Genomic DNA, 16,134 nt, shown 5'->3' with positions numbered 1-16,134 from the left:
GACCACAATTTAACTTTCAATGGTGACTTGAGCATCAATTTCGACGGCTTTTTCCATACACTTTTGGCTGGCCAGTGGTTAGGTTGGATTAGGGAGAACGCCAGGTCGCCACAACGGTGTTACAATGGACACGCATTAATCAAGAGTCAGCGAAACCATGAAGCTAAGCTTAACCCAAGTCAATCAGCCTAGCACGTCTGGGAACAATGGAATGGAAGAAATGCCGTAGATTGAATAAAGTGAAATGTCAAAACAGACCTCTTCAAGTATACCGGTAAGGTATAGTTAGTTAGTAGTTATAAGGCTAATACCCAACTTACTTTAAACCATCAATGGATTCACAAGACAATCTCCCTATCTACTATGCTAGTTTAACCATAGAGATTGTAATGCAGTCCCTCTCCCTATATATAGTATACTCTTACGTTGCTGCTTTAGCGCTGTTGTCACACGGAACTAAATGTACCAGTTTATATATAACTAGCGTGATGAGAAACTTTAGTTTATTGCATCAGTAATAAATTGTCAATGTTGATTCAAATTGGTGCCGTAATTGTCAAAAACGAGTCGTCTCATAAAAGCCTTGAGCAACATACATCATGGCCATAACGCCATCCACCAACGGCTTACTTTACTGCCACCCTAACTACAACACGGCGCCGAGGTACAGCCACAGACCCACCCTACGCCCTTCAATGCTCCAATCAGCTGGCGGTTTGTCCAGTCCACGCACGCAACACGTTTCATCATTCTGCGTGACGCCCACAACACGCCTATCGAATAAATCTTGTGATTATTTCAAGTACAGAAATAGAATGTAGGCCTAAATTGGTTAATTATCTTATTCGTACATTCACTCATATTTAGGATTTGGTTTTATATGTCGGCTGTAGCTATATGGCAACTGTGGAACGATATTTCGACGGGAATCCAGAAGTCGACGAGCAATCAAAAGCGCACAAGTACAACACACGCGCGTCCACGTCGTCCAAATATCATATGATCGACCGAAAAGATCATCGCTCCATCAAATATGCCGGACCTGATGTGTGGAACAGTATCCCGCCGGCCATCCGACAGTCGACGAGCATGTCCACATTCAAGTCGAAATACAAGCAATTACTACTAAATAAATAAAGTCCATCCTCAAGATTACCGGACCACGACTGACCTATCGATCTCGCTTCCCATGACATGCCGCCCTATTTCTTGTCGCATTATTTTTCTATACTATCTTCTTTACTTTCATTCAGTGTGCATGCCTCCTCTTTACATCGCCTAGGCCAAGGTGGGTGTCAGATTCCATAGACTACTCCTTGTCGCTTCGACATCTTCCTGTTTTTTCATTGTATCGCATTTTTGTGGTGTATTGAACTGATAAAATTGCTAATAAACCAATGATGATGATGATGATGTCCTGTCCATTGTCCACATTGAAAGCAAGTTCTATATACTGAATAAATACATGTCAGCGCTCGGGATTACTGGACCACGATGTGGTATAGCGACCTGGCCTTCCGTCACAAGCCATCTCTTTTTGTTGCGTGTCCTATATTTGTGTTATCTTCTGTTACTTTTCATTTAGTTTGCAAATGTGTAATGGTGTGAATTATGCATCATCTTGACATCGACTAGGGTGTAGCTGATTTCAAAGACTACCCCAAGTCGCTGCTAGGCCTTCCTATTTTCATTGTATCGTAATCTTATGTTGTATTGATCGGATGTATTTGTCAATAAACTGAACTGGTCAATATATATGAATATGTCGTATTTTTCATTATCTTACACTTGACACGGCGTCTTTTCGGCGCCGAGGCCACCTGGCCATGGCCGGTGGCCACGCTACAGAGTAGCAAGAGTGGAATATATAAAACTGTTCCAAAAGTTAAGACTGATTTAAACCTGAACCGACACTAAGCCGATATTATCCGCCACATATGATAAATTGTGGCACAAGGGAAATATGTTCGGGTTTTGCCGTTTAATCGACGGATGAATGGCGCGATATTACGTCACCAAATGGAACCACTTTTAGCCATGGAGGAGAGAGGAGCTCTACTCAGACAGACAGACAGACAGACAGACAGACAGAAGTTTATTTTCAGGTGTAAGAAAGTAATGCTGTGAAATGGTGGCCAGCGATACGGCCTTCAGGTCTTCAAGTCAGCTGGTCACCTCATACATTAAACAGACAGTCATATATAGGCCAACATGCAATACCAATTACATATAACCCATATATGTGTATCTATATATATATATGTATATCTATCAGTAGTCAGCACATGCCTCATTACCAGGGCTTGCAGCGGGAGCCGGAGCCCTACGTTCAAATGCTAACATAATCAGACCGGATTCCCGAATTTTGAATGTTTTGTGATATCATCATCATTGGTTTATTAGCAATTTTATCAGTTCAATACACCTCAAAAAATGCGATACAATGAAAAGACAAGAAGATGTCGAGGCGATTAGGAGTTGTCTATGGAATCAGACACCCATCTTGGCCTAGGCGATATAAAGAGGAGGCATGCAGACTGAATGAAAGTAAAGAAGATAGTATAGAAAAAGGAAGCGACAAGAAATAGGGCGGCATGTCATGGGAAGCGAGATCGATAGGTCAGTCGTGGTCCGGTAATCTTGAGGATGGACTGTATTTATTTATTAGTAATTGCTTGTATTTCGACTTGAATGTGGACATGCTCGTCGACTGCCGGATGACCGGCGGGATACTGTTCCACACATCATGTCCGGCATATTTGATAGAGCGATGATCTTTATCTTTATAGCCAAAACAACGATCTCTATCTCGCTGTCTCTATATTAGGATCTGGATCGACCGAAAAATTGTTCAAAGTACTGCCTGCCTGCCTGGCCGCCTGCCTGCCTGCCTATATTAGGCAATGTGAAAGAGGATAATACTGAAATTCAGTGCTGACAGCAATTTTAACATCCGGATTGACTGCTCTGTCCAGTGTCCGTATGAGACATAATCTTTATGTCACACATCACTGAATCTCGGCAGACGGAGGGCTAAAACAGAAGTATCCATGGGAGAGGGGTTGTTTGTATTGTATTGCTGTTGTTGTCGTTCAGTTATTTAATATTTTCATCATTTGGAAACGCTACAATATTGCGTTACAATGATGAATAGGAGTCAAAAGAAATTGGAACTAGTCCTGCAGTTGATCAACAACCTGCCGATGTACCGGTACCTACGGTAAATAAAAATAAGAGGCATGCACTGCACAGTGCACCTGCACACCTGTGTTGGGAATTGGGATCAAGTCACTACCTTCATTTCACATTTTGACTCGAGTCAAGTCAAGTCACAATTCAAGTCAAGTTGCCTTTTCGCGTATGTGAGAGTGAGGCCATCATTACGTCATGGAATTTTGCTAGCTGTCTGAAATACAGATTGAGTGGTCATTGATTCCGAACCAATGAATTAATATAAAGTTGAATATACACGCGAGAAGGCGCTGTATCGCTCACATATACGTAGAACTCTGAAACTATGTAAGTAATTACATAGAGGCTCTTCAGATTATAGTTACCAGCCAAAATGTAGAATAGAGAAACAAATTGATAAGATCCAATACATTACCCATTTACAATTTGACATGATACAATTCGAGCCTGCGCCAATGGTTGAGGACTATATATAAACTATATTTGAATTCAATTTCAATAAAACAAAGTATTGGTAAAGGTACGAATAGAGAACAGAAATAGACATTTTGCTATTTCATTACTCTATGACTAGTTTACAGCAACATGAGCTGTAAGCTTCGATCACTTCGTTCGGTCAATATATTTGTGAGTGAACAATTGAGACTCAATGAAACGCACGATCATTGAATGATTGGTCGCTCTCACAGGTTACACGCAGCGTTTCGCAAACGATCCGAACATATGCATGATACAGTGAATTTTATCGACCCCTGATAATTCGGGGATTATCCTTGATCGGTGGATAATCTAAGAAATATTATAGAAAAACTCAAATAACTCAGCTTCTACTGCTTGGAATTGAGTCAGATTTGTTTTGCATCGTCTTTGAAGACAGCGCAACAATTTCATGGGGTTGACTGAAAAATTGCATTCATGGGTAAACTCAAAATTTTCAAACTCTACGAAATCAGCAATTATTGGTTGGAATGAATCCAAATTTGGTGTGCGTCGTTTTCAAGGCAACCTACTGATTTAATCACGGAGCGCGCAAGATTCAGGAAAAAAAGTTATTTTTGAACAGCCCTAATGTTCATAACACTTTAGTTAGCTAGTTCTAGCCATCTTTGCTCTAGTTCCAGGCCTGTTCCCTATCTGTATGTTAACGTATAGGTAGGCCTATTTCCCAACATTGCCAATCTAATTGTGTGATAACTTCAACTAGAACACCTAACATATACTGCTGCACTATAGTGGTTTGTGTTACCGGTAGTATTGAAATTTGGCTAAAAGCAAATGGCCCCAAAATGGACGAAAGCTCCACCTCGAAGAAGGAATGGTGTTGGTGCATCTTCTACACCGACAGTGTATAATAAGCATGTAGTCTCCAAACCAGGCTCTGTTGAGATGTACATTATTGTTCATGGGGCTACAAGCTTACCGTCAAAATTTGATGGTAGTGACCCTCTACCCTTCGCTTCCGTGAAGAGCATTGCGAATGAACGAGACAAAGAAACTGCGCAAAGCGCAACACATGCAACAGTGAGACCCACCCATTCTCCGGTTTGGGAAGAGATCCTCACAATGCAAGTAGTGGAAGCTGAAGTGGACGAGGAAGAGATGATATTGACGATAGCAGACAATGAATCAAAAGAAAAGCTTGTCACATACCGAGTTCCAATCAAAAATTTCGTGCCATTTCACCCGTATCACTTAGAGCTTATTCAACCAACAAAGTCTATTGGATCTGGTGTACGTGCCTATGTTTCTATTCAACTGCTGAAATCTCATCTTCCCCGTCTGACGAGCTTTGGATTTTGTGGCCTGGAAGTAATTCTTAGTGGGTTTCATAAGGAACTTGCTTCATCAAGCAGTCCCCTACTTGCCGTGGCCAGAATCGTACCCGATTATTCCGTGTATAAGGAGCGTATATTGACCAAGCAAGCAGCGGGAATCACAACATCTACGGTCACGCTACCATCACCCCACCCTTCGGCTTTTGAAATCCCTAGTCAACAAATTCAAGGATTTCCTCAAATCACAACGGCGAGTCAAGGTGGCAAGAAGCCGATATGGAATCACACCTTCATGTTTACCGGTCACGACACCGCCACAATGTTTACCACGCACTCGGCGCTGGTTTTGGAATACTACACTGCAAACACCAGTATGAGTAGCATTACGTGGGTGATTCGTAACCCGATTGGTTTCTCCACTCTGCTGTTGGATGAGGAAATATTCAGTGCTTTGAGGTCGGAAGATGCCAAGCTAGGTATTAAAATTAATGACTTGCTAGTTCAGTCGAGTACTGAATTTTTCAATTCAGAGCCTGGCGCACCTGGGGTTGATTTATATCTCCGGCTCATTAACTCGGAAAGACCTGATACAATGGTTTCAGTTGGCGATTTCTCTTTGTTACCGTCGTTAACTTCAATCAATCGACAAAATACAGCACCTACACCAGCTGATAATCCATCTCCTGTTCAATCTCATCATTCCGAGGAACTGCCAACGGTACATAATGTGGTTGAAACGCCGGCTACTATGATACCCATTGATAGAAAGAGAACAGAAATCCTCGCTAATGAAGATGAATACCCTCCCAGTGATATTTTGGAAACTATATTCCCAGAAAATACAGGACCGAGCTACACTGCAAAACCGCCTGTCAAGTCTTATCACGCTGAAGAGTTAAAAAAATTGAAGGAGACCGTGAAGAAAATGACTGGAGACATCGCACACTTGAAATCCACGATTGCAAGACTGCAGGAAGAAAATCGAGTGTTGAAAAAGCAATTATTCACAAGGAAGAATTTGGTCGATATCATTCAAAGCGATTTAAATACCGGCGCACTCACGGTGGAGCAGTTGGCAGAAAAGTACGTTGCTACAAAAGCTCAGATGGAAGCGGAAAGTGCGGAATTGAAGAAATATCAGGATAAAGTGCAACAGTTGCAGAATCAACTCATAAAAGCTAACGACCGCGAAAAGAAGTTTCTCAGCAAAGCACTTTCGGTCCCTCCTGAGTTTGAGGAGAGATTGCAAGTGAAACAGGACAGGATTAAAAAATTGGAAAATACGGCATTGCAGCAAGAGAAAGTAATAGCAAAGATGGAAAAACTGCTCGCAGAGAGCCTAAAAAAAGAAGAGAAGTTGAAAACGAAGTCTAAAGCGCCGCCGAGAATTCCTGTTGAAAAAGTAGACAGGTCCGCGTCTGATCAAACGGCCTCTATTTTGGTACAGGAGAATGCCAGGCTTCGGTTGGAGTTGGAAGATATGAAGCTTCAAAGGAGGAGACTCGATATGGATAACGATCAGTTGCAACGTAACTTTGATCAAGCACGAGAGCGAGCGCTGTCGTTGGAATCACAACTGAATGAGAATTCTCGACGATGGGCCCAAGAGAGACACGAGCTTTCAGTTAGACTTCAAGAGCATAGAAATGGGATAGTGCGAACTCAACAAAGTCCCAATGATTTCCATCGTCGTTCTCAATATGATTGAATGGAATTACCACTGACGTTACCAAATGAATTTTCTTTCCAATTACCATTATAATTTAGCACAATATAGGACATCTCTGAAATTTGCAATGGAGACCCTCGGAGACGCACTTGTTATTCTCAATTTTCTTCAATATAATGTATGTTATTTGCACTGTACTTTTTATGAATATTTGATACAGTATTATTAGCTTGTGAAGATTCTGAAGCGGGTGGTTGTCTCCAGAACATTATCATAATTATACTAAACAGTAGAGCTAACACGAAGCACTGTAGTTTATTCTTTTTATATTTTATGCGTATTACCTATTTTCCACTATTCTTCATTATTGGTACCACTAACTTTTTGTATGATTTATATCCCTGTTAGATTAGTGTTTGTTTGTTTTTCCTTGATTGGTAACGGAAGCAGCCCATCAATCTTCATTGGGATCTTGGTTAATTTGTTCCGCTACATAGTTGGACTAACTGTGATATCAAAACTGATTCCGCATTTGTGTTAATTTTTAAGGCCTAGTGCCTCTGCTGTTGGATCGAAACTCATTTCAAAAATTGTACTGTACCAAATTATCAATAATACTTCAACTGCTTTGTGGATATTATTGCATTTGACTGTATAACATCACGTCTTATCAATGATTGTGAATTTCACCGCTGCCTTGGAATTATGTACGTGCCATAATGTGTATTGTATGTATATAAATATACTTGTATATGTTGTTAATTGAAATATTATATTTCCAAAGCTTTGTAGAAAATATCTAAAATTTCTTCAAGTCGTTATGGAGATCCAAAGTGGGCTTTCGAAAAAGGAATTGAAAGCTGAAAGAAGGGCAAAGCAAGAAAGGGAGAGAGCCTTGAAAAATGCGAAGAAGGCAGAAAAAGACAATTCGGAACCTAAACGGAAGACTCAGCAGAACGCTCGCATTTCCAGTAATATTCAAGCAGACGATCCTAAAGTTATGAAGAGAACCGCGAAGAAAATGGAAAAGGAACAAATTCCAAAGCGAGTGGAAGGACCAAAGAAAGTTGGGTTGTTTTCCCATTTGCACCAGTATCAGAGAAGCGTTTCTATCACAAAAGCGCTCGGATTTGGTGGTACAAAGATCCACCCTTCCGTGCTACGATTAGGGCTGCATTATGCGGAAGGCGTTATATCGGGTTCGAATGCACGCTGCGCTGCTTTGATAAATGCTATGAAGGACGTTGTGACCGACTACGTCACTCCGCCTGATAAGGAATTGAGTCGGCACTTGGAGTCTTCCATCAAGCCTTGTATAACTTTCCTCAATCAGTGCCGCCCTCTGTCGGTGTCGATGCAAAACGCAATCAAATTCATGAAAGCTCAAATAAACAAATGCAAGAGTGATTGGAGCGAAGATGATGCGAAATCGAAGCTCTGCGAGTCATTCGATAACTACGTTCGTGTAAACATACACCTCGCCGGAGAGGCCATCTCGAAATTTGCGAGGCAGACAATTAAGAGCGGCGACGTCGTCCTTATCATTGGCGGCTCTTCTCTTGTAAATCGGGTACTAATCGACACACACAACGCTGGATGCAATTTCAGGGTGATCATCGTTGACGGTAGGCCAAAGCATAGCGGGATCGGTGCTTTGCAGAAACTCACTAAAGCAGGCATCCCTTGTAGCTACTCGTTGATAACCGGTATCACGTTTCTCTTGCCCGAAGTCACAAAAGTCATGTATGGGGCGCATGGCCTCTTGTCTAACGGTTATGTCGTGGGGGCTGTGGGCACGTCGTTAGTTTCCTTAGCAGCTCAAAGTCAGAATATCCCTGTGATTGTTTGCTGCGAAACGTATAAGTTTTGTGAACGTGTTCAGACTGATTCTATCGTTAATAATGAAATCGGCGACCCTTTAGATCTTTTAGCCACAGATGGCTGTGCTGCAAACGCCACCTTGGTAAATTATGATTCCTGGAATGCGCTTGACAATTTGAAAGTACTCAATTTGACTTATGATGTCACCCCTCCAGATTTGATAGCGACCGTGGTTACCGATTTAGGGATGATCCCTTGTACATCTGTTCCTGTAGTATTGAGATTGAAGAATTTAGAAGCTGATTAATGAGCCTTGTTTATTGGTATACCTCCATTTTGAATGTATATTGCCGTTTGCGGCAAATGGAATGCATTTGATGCATCATGGGACAACAAGAAAGTTGAAATGAGTATTGCTTATGTGTATATTCTTCCGTGAAGTTGTTTCAATGGTGAATGTTTGTCTTCCAATGGAGTGTTTGTGTTGTTTTAACAATACTGGTTGCTTGATGGGTGTTTACGGAAAAGTGCTATCACTATATTGATTAATTGTGTTCGTCACAGATGAAGATATCAATTAAATCTACGTTAAAATGGTGGCATTCTCTTGAACACGGCACATGTATTCACAAAGTATTTGCATCGAATGCAGCAGGAATAAGTCACATGAAACTTCACCATCCCGTTATGGTCAAAGAGGTTCTTGATAGCCTGTATTTGGCGAATGGTGGTGTTATGCTTGACATGACATTTGGCGCTGGAGGGCATAGCAAAGAAATCTTACAGCGGTTCGAAACATGCAAGTTGGTTGCTTTGGATAGAGACCCTCACGCTAACGATCTTGCTAAAGACTTAGCAGATAAATACAGGTATGTAGGCCTAGACTACGAATGTTACGGATGTAGGTGTCTACCTTTACCTTTCAGTGAAACTGTGCAATAGGGCTCTTCAAAAATGACTTTTTTTCTCAAATCGTACTGGCTACTTGATAAAATTGTTAAGTTACCTAATTTAAGCCTATACACCAAATTTGATTCAATTCCAACCAGTAGCCGCATTGCTACAGGAGAAGAAAGTTTCTATTTATTATATCAAAATAAATAACAAAAAATGTGAAAATTTTCTGTTCACCCAATGAAAGTGTTAGGCTGTCTATAGAAACGATGTTCACCAAATTTGGTTCAATTTCAACCAGTGGAAGCGAAGTTATTGCCTTCGAAAAATTTGGATTATGAATAAAATAGTATTTACGGTGACCAATTCTTTAATTATTTATTATGGTGGTGCCCATCGTAAATACTATTTTACTACTATTTATTTTTATATAATAAATATAAACTTTCTTCTCCTGTAGCAATGCGACTACTGGTTGGTTGGAATTGAACCAAATTTGGTGTGTAGGCTCAAATTAGGTAACCTTACAATTTTATCAGGTACCGTAGCCAGTACGATTTAAGAAAAAAAGTCATTTTTGAAGAGCCCTACTGTGGAAGAGGTTTTTAAGACAGCCTATACTTTCGCTTATACCACTACTATATCTAGCAAACTTATCGCCGTCTACATTTTTGTAAACAGAAGGTACTTGAGAATTGATTTGCCACATTTGTCAATGAATGTTACTTTCATGCATTTTCAAATATGCAGGGGCAGAGTTTTACCTCTTCTTGGTCGGTTCAGTGACCTCGATGCTTTGCTGAAAGAGAACGGCATTCGTGCAATAAATGGCGCTCTCATTGACTGCGGCTGCTCGTCAATGCAGATGGATTCACCCAGTCGTGGATTTGGACTGGCAACAGATGGACCATTAGATATGCGAATGGATGGAACTAGGTGTGTTTCTGTACACAGCCAAGTTTCGGGAAAAGTTGAGCAACTATTATTTTAGAAGTTTAGGTGTAGCAGGACCATCACTGCAGCGGACATCGTAAACCATTCAAGTTGCCAAGATTTATCAGTAATATTTGGTAAGCGAATGCTATGGTATGGCTGGCTTTATGTTTCATGTTAGCTAACATGTGATGGAGCCGGATTAAGTTGGTGTATCAATTTTGCTCACGGCACTGATACGCACTCGCTCACATCACCGACCTAACCGGGAAAGAGCAATAAATCTCTAAAACTTTCTACCTTCTATAAAATGTAATGAAGCCAACAAGTAATAAGTAAGACCCCCACCATGACTTCATCATATAGGCATTTCCTTTTCAATTTTACCAGCAATTACTTGGCTGTATGTCTTACAAAACCAACTTACCAGGGTTTCCCAACATTTGAGCATGAGACACATTGAAAAACGATTGCATAACAATTAACTTGTCCACTTTTAAAACTTTCAATTGTTGCTGTGATGTTACATAGCGCCTATAACATTGAATATTTTGATTGTAATTCCTTCCACTTGGCAACTACAGAAAAGTACGGCGAAGAGAAACATGCGAGGAAGATTGCCAGAACTATCACACATTATCGAAGAACATGCGGTCCAATTCTCACGACCAAACAGCTGGCGGATGTGATTGAAACATCGTTTGATAAAAGATCTAAACGAACGGATGCGTGCGGGAGGAGGCGAGTTATCTATCTAATGATTGTTATTGCAAGGGTTCTAAACCAGGGATCAGCAACTTAAAGTGATGAGTAACCCCTGATGTTTGACATTGCTTACTGTCAGCGACTGAGGAATCCATATTCCATATCGGATCAAATTTGTCGTAGATTATATTTTAAGGTCGTTCGCAAATATGTTTGTCTGCTTGTGGCGAGTAGGGCTGGGCAAAATCGAGTACTTGGGTGATTCGATTCTGAATCACGTATTATGCTTGGAGTCGACTATACGAGTATCACTCATTATGACGTTATAACGGAAAGTAATATGTCATTGTTCAACTATGTACTTTTTATGCCACCACAAAGAATATAATGCCTGTTATCCGTCACATTGAAGATAATTCAGTTCGGTTTATTAGCAATTTTTATCAGTTGAATACACCACAAAAATTGCGTTACTACGAAAAAATAGGATGGTGTCGAAACGACTTGAAGTAGTCTTTGGAATCAGACACCCACCTTGTCCTAGGCCAGGGGTCGGGAACCCTTTTTTTCTGGAGAGCCATATTGGCCCTGTTTTTTTTTCATTTCAACTCCCAAAGAGCCATAATTTATATGTCAATCAACTGTCACGTCACGATTGAAAATTTGTGATTTCATAATAGCCTCAATTCGAACTCACTACAATGGATTCGTCGTGTGCGCCACATTTTCTCTGTAAAACTGGTATTTGTTTTTCAAAAATAAAGCTGGAAATGAGAGGTAAGGCACAGTCGGGCCAAGCCTCACCATCGATAACGCAATTCATCGTAAATAGCTTCGAATTTAATATAACTGATATTAATATAATGTAACTGTCACACTGATTTCGAAATTCTAAATACTAATCGTGTAATTCTCAAAGTATTCGGCAGTAACACAACGTTGCGCTTCACGCATACATTTTATCGCCGATACTACAGAGCTACTTACCAATCAAGAACGAGGATAGCTATGGCGTTGTTTGTAATTGTGAATGTCACGTCCACGTCAATTCATTTAGCGCCGTAGATAAGGAAGACAACGTGTATCTGAAAACTGCGTTGTGATATGGGTGTCGCCATGTCTGCTATGCTAGGTATCGCACAATCCAAGATTTCGAGTTGGGTATACATGGAATTCGCGAGTGATAGTGGTCGCCGGCGCAACAGTAACTTAAAGTTGAGGATCTTGAAAAGAGGGAGTCCGAACCCCTTACCTGAAGATGGCATTGTCTTTACCTCTCAAAGACATGTTTATCCTTCCACGAGAATAATTATTCTGACCGTGATGAAAATTTACTAAGAAGTTGCTGCAATGTTGATCAATTCAGTACAAAAATAAATATTTGGCAAAGAGCAATATCTTATATCCAAAAGAGCTATAGGTTCCCGACCACTGGCCTAGGCGACGTAAAGAGGAGGCATGCACACTGAATGAAAAGTAAAAGAAGATAGTATTGGAAAAGCAAGAGACAAAAATGGGGTGGCATATCACGGAAGGCGAGATTGTTAGGTCAGGTCGTGGTATTGTAATCTTGAGGGCGGACTACGGGACTAGTACATGTTTGTCGACTGTCGGATTGCAGGCGGGATACTGTTCCACGCGTCAGGTCTGGCATATTTGATAGAGCGATGATCTTTTTTGTCGATCATATGATATTTGGTATTTTTTCGACCATACGACTTTGGTATTTTTTCGACGATACCGATTTCATTGCACTTTGTGACAAGGCTGTGGGCTGATCATGACTTCGGAAATGTAACGTTCATAGCTTTTTACTATACGGTATGTTTTGTATGCTGCGATGCAACAAATAGACGTTTCCAGGCTTCCACAGTGGAAAATGGTATCGAAACTAAAATTCTAGTTGATAAATTAACTTTCAATGGTGAGGAGCGTATAATTTCAATACTCGAAAAACTCATATTTTACTACTCGACTCAAATCATCAAAACTAATACCCCATTCAGATTCAAGTACTTGAATCATTGTGCCCGGCCCTAGAGGCGAATGTAAGACTTATCTACATTCCTTTTGTGATTTTGTTGAGATTCGTCAAAACGCTGCGTTACCTTTAAAACATTCAGCAAAAGGACATTAAGATACGGCCACGGACGTCCAAAACGCATTACTAATGGACGTAAGCAATGAAAAACCAGACAATTCAAGTAGTGTAACGTCTCGAAATATTCTCATTTTGGAAAGGGAACACTGTATTCGAGTACCCTCCCCCTGGTTACCCATTTGTGACTTATGTACATCACTCACAGGACCCATTCTGCTACTAAATGCTTCATGGCGCTTCGGATATTCGTGAATGATGAATTGAATGAATTATACCAAGGATTCAAGACTATCGAGAAATACATGACCACAGGTATGACTGTTGGAGACGAAGAATATTCGTCTCTAACCAACACTAATGTGCGGGAAAATGATGATGTATATGAATTGACCCGTTACAAGGTAAGCTTGGAATGGCATCTAGTTAAGCAACTAAAGTTGAAAATTACTTATGATTTGTTTTCTGGAATTCTGGTCTGTATTTAGACTGTTGTCCTTTGCAGTAGCAAAAACCACTGTAAATACATGATGTAACAATTACTTCAGTTGTGCAACAATCTCCCATTGGTATCACTGCGTCACAGTTAGATTCAAACTACAACGAAGGAAACCAAGCAGTTAGTGAGTAGTGTTGAGATCAAGTCACTCGATTTTTGGAGTAAGTCAACTCAAATTTTCAAAGTACGAGGCATAATCCATATTCATTGCATCATTTTGCCAGTGTTGGGATGACTCGAGTCGTGACTTGACTCGAGTCAACTTTTTCGTATGACTTGACTTGGCGCTTCAGAAATGCGGATTGACTCGGAGCAAAATTTACGAGTCACTTTCAAGTAATCAAGTAAACGGTCGCAATCAAATCACTGTATTATGTGTATGATCGTATTGTTCGCGATACGTCTGTGTCACTTGTGAGTGTAACCAGACATTCACTGAATGTACGTTTGAATGATCCTCCATAATTGCATCACAAATATATTGACCACAAACAAAATGATCACAGGTTACGTTGTCGTAGTAGTAGTAGTAGAAGAATACAATATCAATTGATGTATCTATGTTTCTTAGACGGATCAATGCTAGTATTGTGCTTTGATCAACTTTACTAACCCTCTTGTTTATTCAAATCCATATCAATTTGTTAAAACTTTTCGAGGCTTCGTATTCGATCCTATTGGCTGATATAATAACAGACTATAGCATAGCTATACAGTTAGTCGCGTATTTTATTTGCAGTTCTACGTGTGCGTGATATACGCCTTCTTGCATGCATATTAAACTTCAAGCATATTTGCAGGCATATTCGTTATTTGATGCAAGATAAATGGAAAATTATTCTGTCTTTCACACAGCTAGCAAAATGTAATGACTTTGAATAGTCACTGATACTTCAAAAATTCAATTTGACTTGAATTGTGACTAGACTCGTGGCTCGACTTGACTCAACTCTAGGCTTACCATACGTCCCGCTTTAGGCGGGACAGTCCCGCTTTTTAACGTCTTGTCCCGGCGTCCCGCCCAGTCAGCAAAGCGTCCCGCTTTTTAAGGGCGTAAGAAATTTAGGTCAGATTTAGAGCAAATTGAGAGTTATAAGCCGTAAATTAGCACAGAAGTGACGATCCGGCGGGTATTTCGGAGTGAAAAACGGTGATTTCAGCTCTGAGCGAAAAGATGACCTTTTTTTTTTTTTTTTTTTAGTCAACCGATCACAAAGTGGGATAAATTCACCGGTTTTTGAGAATTTTTCTCCGGTTTTGCAAGCCTCAGATTTCGGAAAAAGTGTCCCCCTTTTAGATTTCCAGAATATGGTAAGCCTACTCAAGTCACATCCAAAAACGAGTGACTTGACTTGACTCGAGTCAAAATGTGCAATGACTCGTGACTCGAAGGTAGTGACTTGATCCCAACACTGCATTTTGCTAGCTGTTTGAAATACAGAGTGAGTCCCGAATTATCCTGAATTGAGTCGAATGTAGAGTTGAATATGCAGTATGCACGCAAAAAGGAATTGTACCACACACGCAGAACTGCTAAACTACGCCAGTGATGGCTGTAATTATCAGTCAAAATACATCAATGCGGGTAAATGGCGGGAGTAACTACATAGGCTACTCATTTGGGTTATGTCTGTGGGTAGCCCATCTTGAAATTGACTCGTAAATTTTGCTTCAAGTCACTGGTCAATCCGCCGCGTCAAATCACTTTGCAAAAAAGTAATATCATGCCCCGCGGCTAGACAAACTTGTGTAGAGAAAATGTTGCATCCTTCCTTCTAGGTTTCAATGCCAATAACTAATAAATGCCGGTACATTGGAGTAACACAAGTCTTCCGGTACCTAAGTGTTGGCAGTGCAGTAAAAATAAATTTGAAGTTCCTGATTGTCAGTAGTCTGAGAAACGCTGCTTCAAATACTGGGGCTTGCCGTTTGTGCTAAGCCTGAATTAATGGCATCACAAAAGCTCTGTATGATTACACTCGGATGTGTGCTACTCCAAAATAACGATGTTTTAACTCTTCATTTTTAGGTGGTAGAATTGTTACAATCACTTTTCATTCGTTGGAGGACAGAATAGTCAAAGATTTACTCTTTCACAACAGCTCAACAACTATACAGGTAGAAGTCTGTGCTTCTGCCAATTCCTAATTAACATGTCATCTTGCTTCCCCAGAGTGAAACTCATAAAAAGTGGATTGCATTGAAAAAGAAAGTCATCATTCCACAGTTTGAGGAAATCAATGCCAACGCTAGATCAAGATCTGCAAAACTACGAGCTGCAACCAGGATTTGAGTGCAATACAAACACAGGCACCTGTATGCCCCACGCATACAACTCATTCAAGTACAGAAATATCTTGAAAGTGGGTTCGAATGTCAATTAGCTTAAAGACAGTCAGTCTCGCTGCCGATTGGTTGCAACACCAATAATGTGGATTGAGCTTGAGTACTACTGTGCTTTAATTGAAGCATTGCTTCAAATTTGCAACACCAATAACATTAGCTTGATTACTATTGTATGTGGGATATGAGTTCATCAAATGAAGTA

The 16,134-nt window shown here is 40.5% G+C and overlaps 3 protein-coding genes across 4 annotated transcripts; all 3 read left to right on the top strand.

Annotated features, from left to right (window-relative positions):
* The first annotated feature begins 2,853 nt into the window (after positions 1-2,853).
* Positions 2,854-7,420, top strand: LOC145433511 (coiled-coil domain-containing protein 33-like). The gene has a single exon (XM_080310630.1). It carries the CDS (start codon positions 4,468-4,470, stop codon positions 6,673-6,675), a length of 2,208 nt encoding a protein of 735 aa, XP_080166756.1. The 5' UTR covers positions 2,854-4,467; the 3' UTR covers positions 6,676-7,420.
* A 36-nt stretch (positions 7,421-7,456) lies between these two features.
* LOC145433517 (translation initiation factor eIF2B subunit delta-like) lies at positions 7,457-9,022 on the top strand. Its single transcript, XM_080310635.1, has one exon. It carries the CDS (start codon positions 7,457-7,459, stop codon positions 8,762-8,764), a length of 1,308 nt encoding a protein of 435 aa, XP_080166761.1. The 3' UTR covers positions 8,765-9,022.
* Positions 9,022-16,083, top strand: LOC145433518 (12S rRNA N(4)-cytidine methyltransferase METTL15-like). Of its 2 annotated transcripts, none has more exons than XM_080310636.1 (7): positions 9,022-9,326; positions 10,102-10,287; positions 10,351-10,421; positions 10,869-11,025; positions 13,296-13,402; positions 15,616-15,704; positions 15,760-16,083. In XM_080310636.1, the coding sequence occupies exons 1-7, from the start codon at positions 9,022-9,024 to the stop codon at positions 15,877-15,879; spliced, it is 1,035 nt and encodes a 344-aa protein (XP_080166762.1). In that variant the 3' UTR covers positions 15,880-16,083. The 2 variants fall into 2 exon arrangements, with proteins under 2 accessions (XP_080166762.1, XP_080166763.1); XM_080310637.1 differs by having other exon boundaries at positions 13,296-13,491.
* The last annotated feature ends 51 nt before the right edge of the window (positions 16,084-16,134 follow it).

The sequence above is a fragment of the Botryllus schlosseri genome, chromosome 2 (genome assembly GCF_051294905.1).
Source record: "Botryllus schlosseri isolate E-star chromosome 2, Bs_hap1, whole genome shotgun sequence".
Classification (NCBI taxonomy): Eukaryota; Metazoa; Chordata; class Ascidiacea; order Stolidobranchia; family Styelidae; genus Botryllus; species Botryllus schlosseri.
This window is presented reverse-complemented; position numbering and strand designations above follow the sequence as displayed.

What these genes read in the sequence shown, in the direction of transcription:
- LOC145433518 (XM_080310636.1), top strand. Translation starts at nt 9,022, where the DNA reads ATGAAGATATCAATTAAATCTACGTTAAAATGGTGGCATTCTCTTGAA. An exon ending in ATGCGAATGGATGGAACTAG is followed by an intron (nt 10,288 to 10,350) that starts GTGTGTTTCTGT and finishes TTAGAAGTTTAG; the next exon opens with GTGTAGCAGGACCATCACTG. An exon ending in AGATTTATCAGTAATATTTG is followed by an intron (nt 10,422 to 10,868) that starts GTAAGCGAATGC and finishes TGGCAACTACAG; the next exon opens with AAAAGTACGGCGAAGAGAAA.
- LOC145433517 (XM_080310635.1), top strand. Translation starts at nt 7,457, where the DNA reads ATGGAGATCCAAAGTGGGCTTTCGAAAAAGGAATTGAAAGCTGAAAGA.
- LOC145433511 (XM_080310630.1), top strand. Translation starts at nt 4,468, where the DNA reads ATGGCCCCAAAATGGACGAAAGCTCCACCTCGAAGAAGGAATGGTGTT.